Genomic DNA, 20003 nt, shown 5'->3' with positions numbered 1-20003 from the left:
ATACACACACACACACACATATATACACACACACACCACACAAGACAAGGACATTTAGTATAAATGAGCATCATGATCAGATCATGGGCTAAAAAAGTCTGTCCAACACTGTTCTATGTTCTAATGAAACTGATAAGTAATTGGCTTATGCAGAATTTAATTGTGCAAAAAACCCTGCCATCCAGAATACTAGTTACATTATTATACAACACAATAAAAGTGTTAGTCATCACTTTCAGTCAGTACTTTTAGTTGTGGCTCAAGATGATAAATGTATCTTTAAGATTCAAATTCACTTTCATGGTTTTACATATAGCTGTCTAGGTAACAGAAGCTCACCTTTACAGAATTTACAAATTACTACCCAAGAATATGAGATATGAAATAAAATTTGCTCTCTCAGAATTTGTGAAAAAGTATATAAACAAACAATGTGCAGATGACACAGCTTTTCAATGAAGAAAATTGCAATATGGACTGTTTTCTGGGAATATGCAAGTACTCCCTTGCCTCCCATTTGTGGGTGTTGTGGGTATAGAAAATGTAGACATTCTCCTTACACAGGAGAACCCTGTGCAACTTTTCCTATTACTGATGAAAAGGCAAAAGGTTAAACATCCTGAAAGCTTCACAAAAGGCAGCTGGATGCACTTCTTACAGGTGTAGAAGTCAGGGACACTGGAGGTCTCCCTGCCTTCCCATGTGCTGCAAGATGATTGACTCCTTCAACAAATTCTGGTTAATCACCATAAAAATGAAAAATCAACTGCTCCTTTTTAAACACATACTTCACATCACATACTTATGGTACTGTCTGTGTGGAGTCTGCAAATTGCCTCTTTTAGCATGTGGATTTAACCCAAATCCTCTGATTTCCTTTCACATTTCATGTCATATACTCCTATCCATCCTCATGTATTCGTCACAATAGCACATGAGAGGAGGAGTCTGAGAGACTGTTCGCAGTCGTAAAGAAACTAATGTGGAAACTCCAGTGAAATAGAACATGTAAAAAAAATTGCTAACATCAGTAAATATGGTACAGGTTAAATGAACACATGACTCAACACACTAAGTTATTAAAAGAGATTATATGTATATTACCTCAAGATAATACATTTTTGAGTTTGGCAACACAGCTCTTTTTGTTTTTTTTGTTACTAACTTTAAGAAACAAATAACACAACAAGCTATATTGTGCAACTCTGTGCTATGTGTAGCCTCTCAAGCCTGAAATGACTCGAGGTCTTTTGCAAAACAAACAGCGTAAATGAAATGCAAGCACTCTTCCCTCAGAATTCTTCTACCCAGTTTAGATGATTGAATTAAGACCAGAGAACTATCCTAAACAAGGCAATAATGATCACAAATATGACAGCAAAATTGGTGATTAAACATTTTAAAATATGCCTTACTGAATTGTAATATGGAGCCACTACATATTATAAAACATAGATCAATAAAGCAGGGCCAGTAAGAACTCATGAATTATTTTCTGGGGAATTCAAAATGAAATCTTGCCGGCTTTGAATTGTACCCACTAGGTCCATCCAGTGTGATCTACTGTAGGTCTTTAACTAATGCCACCATATTCTCTACCCACCACCCCAAATAACATCATTAATTGAGATGATCTTTTTTTGTGCCTGGCCCACCAAATTACATGGCCTTCAGCAGGCAAGGTGTCTACTGGGAGAGACAAGCTTAAAGAATCAGTTGGCCTCAGTTGCTGTGTTTTAATTAATTCATGGTAGACATTCGGTACTCCAATACTTTGCATATAAAACAGAAAATATGTAAAAAAACATAAGAATCAGAGCAGTTTCCATTCTTGAATAATAACCAATGTTAAAAATAAAATGCATAATCTTGCTGTCCAATAACTAAACAGTGAATTATCACTTTACCAAGCCCACACATTCTGCTTCAAGGTAATCATATTAACATTTCCAAGTACTTCCACTAAAATTATACCTCTCCTCAGGAGAAGAGCTGCTTGATACCATTAAATGAAACCAAGTGTCCATACTAAACACTTTTTTTTAAAAAAAAAGGGTGAGATTCTGTCAATAAATATAACTCAAAAGGAATACACCATCATCCGAATGAGGTATCAGAATACATTCACATTGTAAATTAATGCTTGCCAAGTTCGTAATACCAACTTCAGTATATATTTTTTAATATGGAATAAAACACACTTTGTTGTAGCTGTAGAAAACAATTAAATAGAAAAAGCTCCCTTAAACTCAAACTAAGGTATAAAGGGACTGCAGAAACAGACTATGACAGAATGTCTGGGAAGGAAAATACACAAAAAGAATTCTACCATGCATATACCATATGTCCGTATTTTCAGTAGTTAGTGCTTGAGATTACGCAGATTCATTCCTATTGGAAAACATATCAACCAGCGCCACCATGTGGCAGAATAAGTCATGGTTGTAGAACAAATACCATACAATGCACTTCAAACCATGGTTTGCAATAATTCAAAATTCTATACCTGAATAAAATAAATCCAAGAGATTCTACAGCAGCACGTCTGACATCATCATTGACATCACTCACCTGAAAGAGCAAGGAAAATTCATCAATTCTGAAGTCTCCCTTTAATATTAAGTATAACTTTCTGCCAAGCGATTGTACCAGTATCAGAAAGACATGCAGATAGCTGAAATCCACCTTGCAAATAAACTTTCCTCTCAATTCTACACTGTGTACAAGTTTGCAATCTTTTAGATCACATGCACTGTGTTGCCTAAAGTTATTGATTTTGCAAAAAAAAAAGTTCAAATTTGCTTCTATGAGGAATCTGTTCATGATGGAAGTGTAAACAGTAGATACACAGATCATTTAAAATAAATTTTATTTTTAGGCTGATTTATCTGTGATTCTTGGAACTCAATTCAAAATTAACTCCACAATATAAATTATAAGAGTGAAGAGGGATTGTGAGAGGAGAGTCAAATCAGCTTCCCCAGTGATGCACTTGGAAAGTGCAAAAATACAGATGTCATGCAAGCATAGGATCATGTTCACTGATGATGCTGTCAAGTGATATACTGTCAGGATCCTGACGAAGAGCTGAATGCGTTGGAAAACTATCTTACAGACACCAATAAGCTCTCAAATTGGAAAATTCTCCTCATATCCTGCCAGTTTCAACTTCACATTAACATAACTAAGAGCTAATTATCTGGTCAATATCACGGAGGTGAGCATGACTAGACTGAACTCCTGCCTCAGCAAGGACCTGGACCCATTGCAATTTGCCTATCACCACAATAGGTCAACAGCAATCTCAATGGCTCTCCACATGGCTTTAGACCACCTGGACAACACAATCACCCATGTCAGGATGCTGTTCATCGACTAAAGCTCAACATTTAATACCATCATTCCCACAATCCTGATTGAGAAGTTGCAGAATCTGGGCCTCTGTACCTCCCTCTGCAATTGGATCTTCGACTTCCTAACGGGAAGATCATAATCTGTGTGGATTGGTGATAACATATCCTCCTCGCTGACAATCAACACTGGCGCAACTCAGGGGTGTGTGCTTAGCCCACTGCTCTGCTCTCTATATACACATGACTGTGTGGCTAGGCATTTGTCGGCGAGAGATGGAGAGCAGACATGAATGGAAGGAGTTGGTAGACCACCGGATGGAGTGGACTTGGAGCGAAGGTCTGACAGTTAGCAACGCTTGGAGGCGGTCGATGGGGAATAAGCGGGAGGAGAAGATGGTAGCGTGCCTGCGTGTGCGCAGCCCTCCGGTGAAAAATGATATCGTATCTGTTAAATAGGGGCCGTGGACAATTCTGATTTGATGGAGAATGGACGTGAAAGCACAGAGGAACATCTGGAGAAGTTTCTGAAACGCCCATTCGCTGCTTCGTTACTGTGTGGTCGGGATCTTTCGAAGGGTAGGCCTCAAAATCCCTGGCCTTGCCTGCTTTTGGCAACCAAGAAGGAGGTCGAATCGTTCGGACAGAGATGGCAACCAGTACTCAGTGTCGGAGAGCTGAACAGAGCTCAAAGTTTTCGGATGACTCAGAGTCAGATTGTGGTCGGCATGGCAGGGAGAGTTTTTCTTCCTTCTCCTGTCTGCGTGAGATGTGGGACATTTGAGAAACTTTACTGTACTCATGGACTTCTTCATCAAGTTATGGTATTGTTGCACTGTTTGTAACTATATTATAATTATGTGGTTTTGTCAGTTTTTTCAGCCTTGGTCTGTCCTGTGTTTTGTAATATCACACCAGAGGAAATAATGTATCATTTCTTAATGCATGCATTACTAAATGACAATAAAAGAGGACTACGTGTCTTCATAATCTAAATGGACGAATCAGTGAACTCCAACGTGCACATTAGACTGCTTCATTAAAACAGGCCCTTTTTCTTTTTATTTTCTTTACTAACCCTATGGTCAGATTAAGATTCAATTGTTAAATTGCATGTGGTGTACTGTCTGATATTTTGCGTTTCAGATTTGTAATGGGGCAACACATCACGCAGCATCCACACAAGTGAGATTTGACTGGGCCAGAGGCTGTCTTCCCCGGACAAACACATGCTGGCCGAACCTGAGGGTTACACTTGTGTACAGAAATGACAAAAAACAATCTTTAAAAAATCTTAAATGATACACAGCATATGAGGGCCTACTAGGACACTACTATTATCCTTAAATTCATATCCTTATACAGGTTAGCATCTAGGATAGATGGTGCAAGATGATAAATCACCTAACAAATGAAATAATTAAATAAGAGGCAAATTTTTTTTTCTTACAGCAACATGCAGTAGTCTTCTGATTGCCTTATTATTTCCAGAGCCACAATATGCCATTGCAACACTGTACATTCCAGAACGTCTGAGAATGGGGTCCTGCGCATATCAAGAAAAGACACCAATTATGAAATATAAACTTTTATATTAGCTGGATAAAAGGTGCTATAATAAACCTTTTCTGCTAACTATCATTTCTGCTCTATAACATCACCAATAACTTCTCAAAGTCATTTTTCAAACAGTTAGAATTAAGGTTCATTTGATTAAATTTCCAGTCTTCAAGTGATGAGCTAAATCATTAACCCTTAAGAGAACTTTGAAGACATCATTAGCTTGATCTATTTTTAAATAAAGTTATTAATCCTCCAAAATCTGAACATTGCCGGTAAGACCACAGCTTGTACGTCGCTGGTAGAAAGGGTCCTAAAGAAAGGCTCTGGCACATTGGCCTTGAAAAATCAATGCACAGTTGCAAGAAAAAGTTTGTCAGCCCTTAGCAATTACCTGGTTTTCTACATTAATTACTCATAAAATCTGGTCTGACCTTCATCTAAGTCACAATAGACAAACACAATCTGCCTAAGCTAATAAAGCACAAACAATTGTACTACGTCTCGTCAGTACTGAATACACCATTTAAACAATCACAGTCAAGGCTCAAAATCTCTGGGGTAATGCCTTCTACAAAAGCTATTTGGAGTCAGCTGTTCCAATCAATGAGGTGAGATTGGAGGAATAGATTGTAGAGATACCCTGCCCTATAAAAAAAAGACACTCAGTCAAGTTACTGACAGGGGCTGCCCTTCCCAAGAAAGATCTGTTTACGTGCACAATCCCTTGATCAAAACAACTTTCAGAGGAGCTTAGGGGAACAATTATAGAGATGCATGAAGTTGGAAAAGGCTAGAAAAGCATTTCTAAAGCCCTGGGTGTTCATCAGAAACTGTCTACAAATGGAGGAAATTCAGTACGGCTGCTATTCTCCCTAGGAGTGGGCATTCTGCAAAGATCACACCAAGAGCACAATGTGTAATGTTGAAGGAGGTGAATGGAACCCAAAGGTAACAGCAAAAGACCTACAGAAATTTCCAGAACTTGCTAAGGTCTCTGTTCATGTTTACTTGAAGAAAAAACACTGAACAAGAATGATGTTTCATGGAAGGACACCATGGAGGTAACCAATGCTCTGCAAAAAAAAAACATTTCTGCATATCTCAAATTTGCAATACAACACCTTGATGTTCCACAACACTTCTAGGACAATGTTCTGTGGAAAGATGAGACAAAAGTTGAACTTTTTAGCAGAAATACACATCGTAGTGTTTGGAGGAAAAAGGGCACTGCACACCAACACCAAAACTTCATCCCAACGGTGAAGCAATGTGGAAGGAGCATCATGGTTTGGAGGTGCTTTACTGCCTCAGAGCCTGGACAGCTTGCAGTCATTGAGGGATCAATGAATTCAAAATTGTATCAAGACATTTTACAGGAAAATGTCAGGGTAGTGGTCCATCACCTGAAGCTTAATAGAAGTTGAATGATGTAACAAAACGATGGTCTGAAACACAGGAGTAAATTAACAACTGAATGGTTTAAAAATAATGGCCAAGTCAGAGTCCAGGCTTTAACCCAATTGAGATGCTGTAGCATGATCTGAAGAGGGCTGTTCGTGTAAGATATCCCAGAAATATTGATGAACATGAATAATTTTGTATAGAGAAATATTCTAACATTCCTCCTCGCTGTTGTGCAAGTCTGATCAGCAGCTACAGGAAACGTTTGATGGAAGTTATTGCTGCTAAAGGAGGTTCTACCAGTTATTAAATACAAGGGTTCACATACTCTTTCCAGCCTGGACTGTGAATGATTAAACAATGTGTTCAATAAAGACAAGAAAACAACAATTGTTTGTGTGTTATTAGTTTAGGCAGATTGTGTTTGTCTATAATTGTGACTTAGACATTTTGTGGGTAATTAAGGTAGAAAACTAGGTAATTGCAAAAGGTTCACAAAGTTTTTCTTGCGACTGTATTGAGTACAGGAGATGGGATGTTATGTTGAAGTTGAATAAGATGTTGGTGAGGCCTAATTTAGAATATTGTGGGCAGTTTTGGTCACCTACCTATAGGAAAGATGTAAATAAGGTTGAAAGAGCCTTATTTAAACAGGGAAAATTTACACAGATGTTGCTGGGCCTTGCGGACCTGAGTTATGGGGAAAGGGTGAATAGGCTAGGACTTTATTCCCTAGAACATAGAAGATTGAGGGGAAATTTGATAGAACTGTACAAAAATTATTAGGGCTATAGAAAGGTAAATGCAAGCAGGCTTTATCCATGGAGGCTGGGTGGGACGACAACCAGAAGTCACGGGTAAGGGGGAAAGGTGAAAAGTTTAAGGGGAACTTGATGGGAAACTTCTACACTTAGAAGGTCAGGGGAGAGTGGAATGAGCTGTCAGTGCAAGTGGTAGGTGTCAACTTGATTTAAACATTTAAGGGAAGTTTGGATAGGTACATGGATGGTAAAGTATGGAGCGCTATGCTCCTGGTTCAGGTCGATGGGAGTAGGCAATTTAAATAGTTTGGCATGGACAAGATGGGCCAAAGAACCCATTTCTGTGCTGTACTTTTCTATGACTCTCCTTATCCCCAAGTGCTCTTGAAAAGGTTGTGTTTAGTTGCCATCTTAAAATTGCTATGCTTCCCATATCCAAAAGTTCAATTTAGCAACACTGAAGTATATTTTACAATTACAGTATATCCATATCAAGTTAGCATGCTACTTGGAGGGAAACCTGCAAGTGCTGCTCTCACACTTTCTGATGATAGAGGTCCGAAGTTTGGAAGGTGCTGCCAGATGCCTGGATGACCAATTGTAGCCCATTTTGCAAATGGAATCCAGCAGTTACGTTATGCCAGTAACAAAAGAGTTGTACATTTTTTTATTATATATTTTATACTAGTTTAACAATATCTATGATTTTGACAATGTCTATATTAATCTCAGTTTATATTGTTACTGATAAAATAATTCTCCTCTTGATTGTATTCATGCTCCTTTTAAATCAATAAAAAGATTAATAAAAAAAAGAAAGAGTTCTACAAATCCAGCCAAATAGAGAGCTTTATATGCTGGTCTTTGCTTTGGTGTATTAAGTGGTGTGGCATTTGCCACTGGATATCTCACTTCTTGTAGCCATGTCTTATAGACAGCGGTGGAATTAAACTTGGGTCGCTGGTGCTGTAATAGCATTACACTAGCCACAATGCTACTGTGCCGCTCAAGTTTTGGTCAATTTTTCGACCAAACCTTGTGAAGAGACCTAGAGCAAATTGGTATGGCCAAAACACAAATGGGGCATTGTCACCTACTGCCTGATAGAATTATCAATGACAGTTTCTATTACTTTACCAGTGATTGGGAAGTGACTCAATTGGCTTGCATTAAGCCAGGATGGACTTGTCTTATTGTTAACAGGACACACCAGAGCCACTTTCCACATTGTTGGCTAAATTTCAGTGTGCAATTATTCTAGAACAGGAGGCGCATTTCTGGAGTGCAAGTCTTCAGTATCGCAGCTGGAATGTGTATGCTACCATATAGCATCAAATGTTCCCAAGAATTATTTCCAATGAATTTTGATATACTAAGTATATCAATCAGTGATTTATCTTAATGTATTAAAAAGTACTCAATTTTCCCTAATAGTCTGGAATTTTACGAACAAAAAAAACCAAAAAAAATTACCTCCTGTAGAACAAAATTTCATGTTTTCCTTTTCCTTTCCCTAAATCTACAGGAACTACAGTTTTTCTTATTTAAAGACAAATACAAAAAGAAAATGCTTGACTAATATTGATCCTAGTGTATGCTGCCTACTAATTTACCAATACCACTCTCTTTTATAATGTGCTATTCTTTCTTCCTCAACATTACCAGGAATGAATTTAACTCCTTTTCTTATTCATTCTTTAATCATAAACTGCACTGCTTTACTCATCACCCTACAAATGACCACAAACATTGTCTCAAATACAGTTATGATCTTAATTCAATAGATACAAATAAATAGATTATAACTCAATTCCAAAACTACTTAAATTTTTTCTTCACAAGGTAAGTGCATTGCAGGTAAGGTTATCATATGCTGCTGACCCCAACTCTCCCTTGATGGAGTGTTAACCATCTTCTTTCCTCAAAAGCTATTAGAGAAGGTGATGGGTCTTAAAGTTATACTGGTTGTTGTCAACATTACTAATATTAGTGTTAAGTTCTTGATTTAAGTAATTAACTACAATGAGATTCCAATAAACTTTTCTCAGGCTTCTAGTTCGGTACAAGTATCGATTACAACCTGTTATATACCGGGAAAGTATTAGATCCTTTTCAATTAAATTCCACTTGAATAATAAGATATGAACTCTTATTCATCTGGGCAGAACTATGAGATTATTCAAGTCAGTTTTAATCACCATTTTACCATGCCTCTAAGATTCTGTCTTAGATATATATATATATATATATCTCTCTCTCTCAATAAATAAATAAATAGATACAGACATTATTAAGCAACATAATTATTTTATAAAAATACTGCTTTTGACTACCATACATGCTAAAATGTGCAGCCTATTAGATTCCTACACTATATCCTTTGACAGACATCTAATAAAAACAAATGAGATAAAAATGCTCTGGGGAAAAATTTTTAAGTTAAACTTACCTTATCTCTACAAAGACTCTCAATGAGAGCATCTGCTTCTTCCATTCTACCATACATCACCATAGCAATGCCTACAGCCAAGCCACGGAGAATCTTCTCATGCTGAGTCTCCTGAGCATAGCCCACCATATCTTCAATTGCTTGAGCTGACTTAGATCCGAGCATAACCAATCCCAGTGCCAAACCTGCTGCCTCACCTGCATAGACCATCAAAATCGACAAGCAATGTAAAAGAAAAACAGAGCATTACTCTTAAACAATATACATAGTGGGGGGGGGGGGGGGGAATCGATATTGTCCTAAATCTACTCATTCATCAGAATAGTTGTTTTAAATAGGATTAAGTTGCTCATACAGTAAAAGACTGGAAACCTAGAACTCTAGCCTCGTAAATCACAATCTAGACACCCGGGTACAAAATCATCAGCTGACATTCAATAGCCACAGAGGTAATATTGTGCTGTTAAAGAGGCTATCCTTCAGAAGCTACTATTGTATTTTGACAACAGCAGGAGAATCCTCCCCTTTGTTTTTTTGCCCTAATACTTAACAATCATTACCAAAAAGAATCTGGGCATTATCATTTTCATGCTCCTGGGAGATTACTCTGCAGAAACTGCTGCATTGTGATCAAAGCTACGATTTAAGAATGCAATTGTAAGCTTAAAAACAATCTAATTATGATGCATTTACAAAAGGACTGTATACTGAATAAAAATCTAAATAAGTCATATAGTATTCGCAATCATTCCAAAGCATTCTACATTCACAAGAGTAGCATGTGATTGGAGGCAGAGGATATAGACAGAGTCCTAAATGAGTGCTTTGCAATGGTGCCTAACAAGGAGAAGGATATGGAGGATAGTAACATTAGTATGCAGCAAGCCAACGTGCTAGGACATTTTGAGATAAAGAATGAGATACCATTGGGTCTCTTATTGTACATTAAGGAAACTAAATCTCCAGGGTCTGATGGGATATATCCCTGTTTGCTATAATGTCTATTGAGACAAGATTGATGATTATTGAGATAAGATTGTTGGCGCCCAGACCAAGATCTTCAAGACTTCTCTAGCTCCAGATGAAGTCCCAGAGTTCTAACTAAGTAGCTAATGTTATTCCACTGTTTAAGAGGAGAAACAAGGACAATCCTAGTAACTATAGACCAGTGACTCTCACGTCAGTGGTATGGAAAAAACTGGAGAGGATTATTATGGATAGGATTTATGAGCAATTAGAAACAATTTGGTGCAGGCAAGCCACACCTTACTATAGTTGATTGAGCTATTTTTAAGGTAATAAAGGTGACTGATTAGGGCAGGGCTATAGATGCAGTCTGCATGGATTTCAGTAAGGTGCTTGACAAGGTGCCATATGATACACTATACAGAATATTGGGATGCATGGGATCCATGTGTGGGGATTTGGAATCATCTTGGCTACAGAAGACCAATGGTAGTGATCAATGGGACTTACTGGAGCTGGAGGACTGTGACCAATGGTGTATCTCAGGGATCTGTACTGGGACCTCTGCTGTTTGTGATATGTACAAATTATCTGGATGAATATGTGGATGGGTCAGTACGCATATGATACAAATAATATAGAAGATTGCCAATGGATACGGCAGGATATAGATCAGTTGCAGATATGGACAGAGAAGTGGCAGATGGAGTTTAATTCAGACAAGTGTCAGAAATTGCACTTTGAAAGATCAAATGTAAAGGAACAATATACACCGTTAATGGCAGGGCCCTCAACTGTGCTGATGCACTGAAGGGTGTCCAAGCCCATCGCTCCCTGAAAGTGGCTGCACAGTGTGATAGGTAGCAAAGGTGTACAGCATCCTTGCCTTTTATTAGTTAAGGCATTGAGTTCGAAAGTCAAGAAGATATGTTGCAGAATTATAAATCTCTGGTCAGGCTGCAACTGGAGCATTGCATTCTGTTCTGGTCATCACATTATAAGAAGAATGTCAGACTTTGAGAGGAGAGAAAGAGTGATCAGAAGAGGTTTACCAGGATGCTGCCTGTATTAGAAGGCATACCCTATGAAGACAGGTTAGATAAACTTGCGTTGTATTTTCCGGAATAGTGGAGGCTGAGGGCAAAACCTGATAGCAATTTTTAAGATTATGAGGACATAGATAGAGCAGACAGCTGGTATCGAAATGTTTTAATACTAGAGGGTATGCATTGTGCCACGATAGCATAGTGGACAGCACAACTCCATTCTGACATCATCGAAGGAGTCCGTACATCGTCCCCATGGAGAGCATGGGTTTTCTCCAGGTCCTCATGTTTCCTCCCACAGTCCAAAGCATTACCAGTCAGTAGGTTAAATGCTCATTGTAAATTACCCCATAATTACACTAGGGTTAAATTGGGGGGCTGCCGGGTGGTGCAGTTTGAAGGGCCAATTCTGCACCGCATCACTGAATAAAAATAAAAAAAATAGATAAATAAATAAGGTGAGAGGAGATCAGTTCAAACAAAATGTATAGGACAAGTTTTATTTTTGCACAGAGAGTGGTGGGTGCCTGGAGTGGACTGCCAGAAGTACAACAGGCTCTTAGATAGCCACATAAGTATGCAGTTAAAGAAGGGATATACACTTGTATAGACAGAAGGGACTAGTTCAGTTTGGCTTTTAATTACTAATTTAATTAGTCTTGCACAACATCATGAGCCAAAGGGCCTATTCATGTGCTATACTCTTCTTGATGAGTACATGTCAATCATATTAAGACTAACCACAAATTCTACACTGCTAGTAGAAAAACGATTGCACTTATCCAATAATTTGTCTAACCTACATGGCAATAATCACTGAGATGACTGTTTCTTCATTATTTGGAATGAGAGGGAAAAGGAAGGAGAAGGAGAGAATTCAGGGTCACTAGAGTAGAAATCAAAAGACATTTAGTCATGCAATGGTCAGTACTGCTAACTCCATACAGGTCTTTGCACAAATTACATCTTTAATTGGGACTGATATTCATCTCTTCCTTACCAGTAACTGCATCATCTTGATATAGATTTGTTTTGAGCAGATCATAGACATCCTGTCGAGCAGTACCCAAGGCAGCCAAACCAAGACCAAGGCATCCACCATGTCGTACAATCTACATGCAAAAAGATATGTTAAAATCAGTCTATTCTTGCTACACATAAAACACAAGCTTTACTCACAACAAATACATAGATTAAAAAGCAGATTGAAAACTACATACTTTTTACAATCTAGTCTAGAAATGCTGAACTACGACAGCTAGCAAGTAAACTAAGTAATTTACTATGGACACATATTCAATTAGCATGTGAGAATAATTTGAGCTTTGTGTGCAGTGATCATATTGATCAAGCTCAGAAATATTAATTCATGTTAAAACAATTGTAATGTTTGCTACTGAAAATAGGCAAAAAAAATCTCAAACAGTTCACTGGATTACACATGCCACTATTGCACATAAAGCCATCTGTGTGTTAATAACCAACACTGAACTACTGTAAAGCCAAATGAATGAAGTTTATTGGGACCGATATGTTTCCACAGAGAGAGTTGCCTGACTGCAGAATCTGTGTAACACAGAATCTACAAAGGACTTTTATGAGAAGAGAAATGGTGACACTCAATAAGTTAATTTAATTACATAATATACGAAGAGAGGCATGACAGGCGAAGTGATATGTTGCATCTGTGGATAGGTGGGAGCTGATGAAAACCAATGGAATTCATGGTGATCAAGTCTGTAGTTCAAGGAACACTGGTTCAGAATGAAATTTGGATATTGTGATGCAAGGTTAAATGAAAGCAGCCTTACTTGGACACTATTCCAGAAGCCAGTCACTGCCCTTAGAGTAAGTATTCTGGAATGCTCCAATCAAACAGGACAGGATAAGGTGAGTATAAGGGAGGTAGCACTTGCGTAAAAGGGGCTATTGAAGCAAGGGAACTGTATTGGAACAGAATAAGGACACCATTCTCTGTATCTACAGATGAAAGTCTTAAGGGTTGTGATTATGTCCTTATGAACATATTAAGTTTAAGAATATTTGTTCTGGGGGCTCAATATAAACTTACAGAAGAAAGGAAAGATCCATTTGTCATGGTTCACATGGAACCAACAAAGGTACTAACACAAAGGTTGTGGTTCCAGAGTTGGCCTAAGTAAAAGTTATACAAAGTTGATAATGCCGTAATTACTACCCAAGTCACACACAAATTGGCTCAGTACAAATAAGTTCAGAGTAGTGGGAATATGGCTTATTGATAGGCTGGAAGATGGCAGGGATCTGATGAACAGAATAGTGTCTTGTGCTTGAAAAAGTGAGATAAATAGTCTGTCAGAAGGGACAGTTCATAGAAACATAAATGTATACCTTATTGATCTTAATAAAAGGCACAAAATTCTTACACTGGAAAAGGTAGAAACAGAGCTGATGTTTCCTTTGGCTATGTGCTTAGAAGAAGGGAGCTACAGTGTCAGAACAAAGGATCAGCCATTCAGGGCACGAAGGAATATATCTACCCCAAGGCTGGTCAACCTCTGGAAGTCACCACCCAAAAGAATGAGAGACCTATGTCACTGCAAACAAGTTAAACTTTTTTTTAAGATACTGAGGGAATCATGAGTATGAAATTAATTTGGTATAATTTCAGCTAAATTCTTACTGAATGACAGAACAAACTTGAAGGACCAAATAATGTACACTTGTTCACATTTCTTACGTTTTTATAATTGTGTCCAGGTCAAAACTCTGTTCTCAAAAGTTCACATGTTGTAACTATATTTAGCACTTACATCATTACTTGCATTCTTCAGCTGGTTCAGCAAATATTCTATTATGTCACCACCATGATTTGCATGGATGAGACCAAGGGCATATAGACCACCTCCTTCCTGATAAGCTGATCCAGGTGAGGAATCCTTGGGCAAGTATGTTGCCATTAACTGTAATACTTCCTTTTCATGACCCTTGGAAAGAAACAAAATTTCAGAAATATAGATTTCAGGAAAATATTTGGAAAATGCAAACCTACAACCTGTAATTATTCATAGAAAATCTTGCTGGGAATACAAAGCTTCAACTGCTTTCTTGAACAAATTATACAATGTATGCAATGATAAAATGCAGCACTGGTACGCTAAAAGATCACAGGTCTTTAAAAGACAAAATGCGTGGGTACTGAGAAGTGATAATGAAAGTAGCCAATGCTAAATCTGTTCTTTTGTACCAACGAGATAAAATGTGGAATACAAGTACCAGACAGTTGTAATATCAGATGCAATTTCTGGTATTCCATTAAAGGTGCAAAAATAATGGCAAAAATTCAGCTGGTTACCAAAAATGGGAGATCTCAATAACAAAGAGATCTTTGTTATTTTGCATTAATATTTTTGAGTAGTCTAATCACCAAGATCATTCATGATTGCTACTGACCTAGTTGATGACATGAGGGTTCCATATCACAATCAATTATAAAAAAATTTTTTTAACTCTTCATAGAAGAGAGTCATCTGACTGTGGAATTCTATGCAAAAATGTTTTGAACTTTAGAAACAAGACAAAATCTGCAGATGCTAGAAATCCAAGCAACACACACAAAATGCTGGAGGAGTTCAGCAGGCCAGGCAGCATCGATGATAAAAAGTACAGTCGACATTTTGGGCTGAAACTCGTTGGCAAGGTTGGAGAAAAAAAGCTGAGGAGTAGATTTGAAAGGTGGGAGGAGGGGAGAGAGAAACACCAGGCAATAGATGATACTTGAAGGGGGGGGGGGGGGAAATGAAGCAAAGAGCTAGGAAGTTGGTTGGAAAAGAGACAGAAGGCCATGGAAGAAAGGGGAGAAAAAGGGGGCGGGCAGAAGAGAACCAGAGGGAGGCAATGGACAGGCAAGTAGGTAACGTGAGAGAAGGACAAAGGGATGGGAGATGGTGAAGGAGGGGCATTACTGGAAGTTTGAGAAATCGATGTTCATGCCATGAGGTTGGAGGGTACTCAAATGGAATACAAGGTGTTGTTCCTCCAACCTAAGTGAGGCCTTATCCCAACAGTGGAGGAGGCCATAGATGGATATATTGGAATGGGAGTGGGAGTAGAATTACTGGGAGATCCCACTTGTTCTGGCGGACGGAGTATAGATGCTCAGCAAGTGGTCTCCCAACCTACGTTGGGTCTCACCGATAGGCCACACCAGGAGCACCGAACACAGTACATGACCCCAACAGACTCACGGGTGAAGTGTCGCCTCACCTGGAAGGACTGTTTGGGATCCTGAATGGCAGTGAGGGAGGTGGTGTAGGGGCAGGTGTAGCACTTGTTCCACTTGCAAGGATAAGTGGGTGGAGTGAGATCAGTGGGATTAGTGGGGAGGGACAAATGGACAAGGGAGTTGTGTAGGGAGCGACGCCTGCAGAAAGCAGAAAGTGGGGGGAGGAGTGGGGGGGAAGGGAGGGAACGATGTGTTTGGTAGTGGGATCCAGTGGGAGGTGGCGGAGGTTTCGGAGAACTACGTGCCGGACACGGAGGCTGGTGGGGTGGTAGGTGAAGTCAAGAGGAACCCTATCCCTGGTAGCATGGCAGGAGGATGGGGTAAGGGCAGACATGTGTGAAATGGAAGGATTGCAGTTGAGGGCAGTGTTGAGAGTGGAGGAAGGGAAGCCCCTTTCTTTGAAAAAGGAAGACACCTCCTTCATTCTAGAATGAAAAGCCTCATCCTGAGATGAGAAATTGACAGAAGGAGATGGCGTTTTTACAAGTAGCAATTTGGGACAAAGTGTAGTCCGGGTAGCTGTGAGAGTCCATTGGTTTATAATAGACATCTGTGGATAAGCTGTCTCTAGAGAAAGGAGAGGGAAGTAAATGGATTCAGTGACTTTGAGGACAGGGTGGAAGTTGGAGGCAAAGTGATTGAAATCGACAAGTTCAGCATGGGTGCAGGAAGCAGCACCAATGCAGTTGTCGATGTAGTGTAGAAAAAGTGCGGGATGGTTGAACTTTACAAGTTCATTATCTTTACTTTAGAATGTGACACTTGCTTGAAAAGATTTGGGAAGTGAGTATCAAAGAGGTTAAATTAGACAGCTCAGGCTCAGACTTACTCTTGCCCCAGTGAAACACAATTAACTTCACCTCATCTTGACTCAAAAAAGGGAACTTTTCCAAGCTTTGTCATCCTGAACCTTTCTCAAAAGTGTCTGTTTGTGGACACACCCAAAGACTAACATTTAACTAAATCAATAATTACAATAAAATATCAGACAATTGCAACATGTACCTTACTGGGAATCCAGAGAAAACTAATTTATGGCTCATATGGTTCAATTGCTTTTAATTACTAAACAGAAGGTTAATATTTTCATGTTTACTAGTATTTTGGAGCTATGTCAACTGTTTTCAGCCAGAATTGCTGTAATTTATTATTAAATAATCTCCACATGATCCACCTGTGCTAATCACCCATTTCAGACAATAAACAGGAATGTTGTCCCTTTTCTAAAGATATTCTGCCACTGCATATCAAAATTCACTTATTTTAGGGCACGGTATGTTTATCCATTGAATCATACATCAATATGACCAACTGCCTTCATGGCAGATCAAAAAATCCGGAATATTACTGAACTATTGCAGTAGATATCACTTACATTGTTAGCTTCACCTAGTTGTATTTAAATATGTTCATTGTTGAACACTGGAATAAATAGTTCATCCTACAACATGTCTAAGGAACAAAGAGTTCTTTTTGGAAGCATTTTCTGTTAGATTTATTTCATAGTAGTATTAACAGGTTTCATTATCTTATTTCCTTTCTCAAGATTGAGTACCTCACAGTGCCTGCATGTCAATGTACTCTCGTGTTGCTGTTTATAACTTACTGCTTATATCTGCAACATATTGTTTCAGAAGAGGTGGACCTGTTGTCTGCAGTCACTGATTAAAATGAGAAGTTTAACTGCAAGGGCTATTCATACTTAAGCACATTCCAGAAACAGCCATTTAATTCTACTAATTTCAATTTGGCCAGAACTAAACAAATAAAAAATAAATCCTGAAGCATGAAAGAATGTTACAAAAAGACCTCTATAAACATTATATAGTGAATTTTCTGTAAAATACAGAAATACTATAATATGAATGAAAAAGAAAATTAAGTAGACTGGTTCAACAAAAGCACACTATACTTTCAGAATACAAGTCATTACCTTATGAATGACTCCAAGACTGGCTGTTGCTGTAAACTTAGCCCAGTTGGTGGCTCTTGCCAACCACTCAAGATTCTCTCTAAAAAAACAAATTTCAAATGTCAACCTTCCTATTATCATCAACTCTGCATTTTTTATTTATTATTTTCTAATCTACAGATGCAAAGATTGACTGTGGTATCAACATTACCACATGCAAGATGCTCCAATTCTATAAATTAAGAATCAGAAAACTATCAGTTACAGCCTGTATAGTTTAAACAACCCACCAGTTAAACTCAACTGTCACTTTATCTGAAGCCATAGTTTATTACAGACAAATTAAAATTAAAAGCAAAACAGAAGATTTGGCAAAATTCCAACTTGACAATATGGAATAAGAACCCTTATGAAGATTTTCCACAATCTGGAATAGACTATATTGAAAAAAATCACTAAAATTTCTTGCAAAACAAGAAGGGAAGAGGGAGAAGAGAAGAGCTATAGTAATTGAGGATTCGTTGCTTGGGGAACAGAAAGGAGGTGCGGTGAACAAAAACAAGAACAAGATTCCAAGATGGTTTATTGCCTCCCAGGTGCCGGGGTCAGGGACATCTTGGATCGAGTCCACAGTGGGAGGGTGAGCAGCCAGAGGGTCGTGGTCCACACTGGTACCAGTGACATGGGTACATGCGTGATGAGGTCCTACAAAGTGAGTTCAGGGAGTTAGGTGATCAGTTAAAAGACAGGACCCCCAGGTTGTAATCTCAGGATTGTTACCTGTGCCATATGCTAGTGAGGCCAGAAATAGGAAGTACACACAGTTTAACACGTAGCTAAGGGTTGGTGCAGGAGGGAGGACTTCAGATTCTTGGATCACTGGCCTCTCTTCCGGGTAAGATGTGTCTTGTACATAAGGGACGGTTTGCACCTGAACTGGAGGGAGACTAATATCCTAGCAGGAAGAGAAGTGGTTGTGAAGAAAGTTGTTGTTAAGCCTACACACAAGGTCAGGAATCAAAAGGTTAAGCGTGGTGGGACTTATGTTCTGAGTTGCATATATTTCAAAGCAAGGAGTATTGTTGAAAAGGTGGATGGGCTCAGGGCACGGATCAGCATGTGGAATCATGACATTATAGCCATTAGTGAGACTTGGTTGAAGGAAGGGCAGGACTGCTAGCTCAGTGTTCCAGGGTTCCATTGTTCTGGACATCATACACTGGGAAAGAATAAAGGGGGAGGGATAGCATGACTAGTCAAGGAAAATATCACAGCAGACTGAAGAACTTGTCTAGTAAGGCTTTCTGGGTAGAACTGAGTAAGAAAGATATGACACATTAATATAAATTATAGACCACCCATTAATCAGAAGGATTTAGAGGAGCAAATTTGCAAAGATCACAGACTGTTGCAAGAAACATAAGATTGTGATACAAGTAATTTTGACTTTCCACATATTGGCTGGAACTCCCACACTGTAAAAAGGCTGGATGGGAAAGTGTGTCAAATGTGTTCAGGACTTTCTTTACTCCAAGTCCTAAATAGGGAGTGTGATACTAGATCTCCTATTAAGGAATGAGACAGGGCAGGTGAAAGAAGTTTGTGTCGGGGTTCACTTTGTATGTAGTAATCATAATGCCATCAGTTTCAAGGTAATTTGGAAAAGGATAGGTCTGGTCCTGGAACTGGAGAAAGGTCAATTTGATGTTATGAGAAAGGATCTAGCAAGTGAGGATTAGGATAGGTTGTTTTCTGGCAAAGGTGTGCATAGTCATTGGGAGGCATTCAAAAATGGTATTTCAAGAACACAAAGTTTGTATGCTCCTGTCAGAATAAAAGACAAGGGTAACAGGTTTATGGAACTTTGGTTATCGAGCGATATTGAGATCCTGGTTAGGAAAAATAAGGGGCATAGCAGATATAGGCAGGAAGGAACAAATGAGGTACTTGGAGTATTATAAATGCAAGAGAACACTTAACGAGGAAATCAAGAGAGCAAAAGAACACATGAGATTGCTCTAGCAGAAAAGTTGAAGGAGAATCCCAAGGGCTTCTACAGATCTATTAAGAGCAAAAAGATAGCAAGGGACAAAATTGGTTCTCTGGAAGATCAGTGTGACAATCTATGCATGGAGACAAAGAAAGTGGGGGAGATCTTAAATGGATTTTTTGCATCTGCATTTACTCATGAGACAGACACAGATTCTATAGATGTGAAGCAATGCAGCAGCAAGATCATGGACCCTACACAGATCACAGAGGACATGTTTGGTGTCTTGAGGAAATTTGGA

At 38.7% G+C, this 20003-nt stretch overlaps 1 protein-coding gene across 1 annotated transcript in view; it reads right to left on the bottom strand.

The window, feature by feature from the left end:
- The window catches only part of psmd1 (proteasome 26S subunit, non-ATPase 1), a 115452-nt gene that overhangs the window by 62486 nt on the left and 32963 nt on the right, over positions 1–20003 (bottom strand). Inside the window, exons 11-16 of the mRNA XM_072255186.1 lie at positions 17734–17812; positions 14329–14502; positions 12537–12648; positions 9525–9721; positions 4801–4896; positions 2507–2571 (exon numbers count right to left, since the gene is read on the bottom strand). Coding sequence (XP_072111287.1) covers positions 2507–2571; positions 4801–4896; positions 9525–9721; positions 12537–12648; positions 14329–14502; positions 17734–17812 — 723 coding nt within the window. The remainder of the gene's footprint in view (positions 1–2506; positions 2572–4800; positions 4897–9524; positions 9722–12536; positions 12649–14328; positions 14503–17733; positions 17813–20003) is intronic.

Source organism: Mobula birostris, chromosome 4 (assembly GCF_030028105.1).
Source record: "Mobula birostris isolate sMobBir1 chromosome 4, sMobBir1.hap1, whole genome shotgun sequence".
Classification (NCBI taxonomy): domain Eukaryota; kingdom Metazoa; phylum Chordata; class Chondrichthyes; order Myliobatiformes; family Myliobatidae; genus Mobula; species Mobula birostris.
Note: the sequence above shows the minus strand (reverse complement) of the source record. Positions and strands in the feature narration are given on the sequence as shown.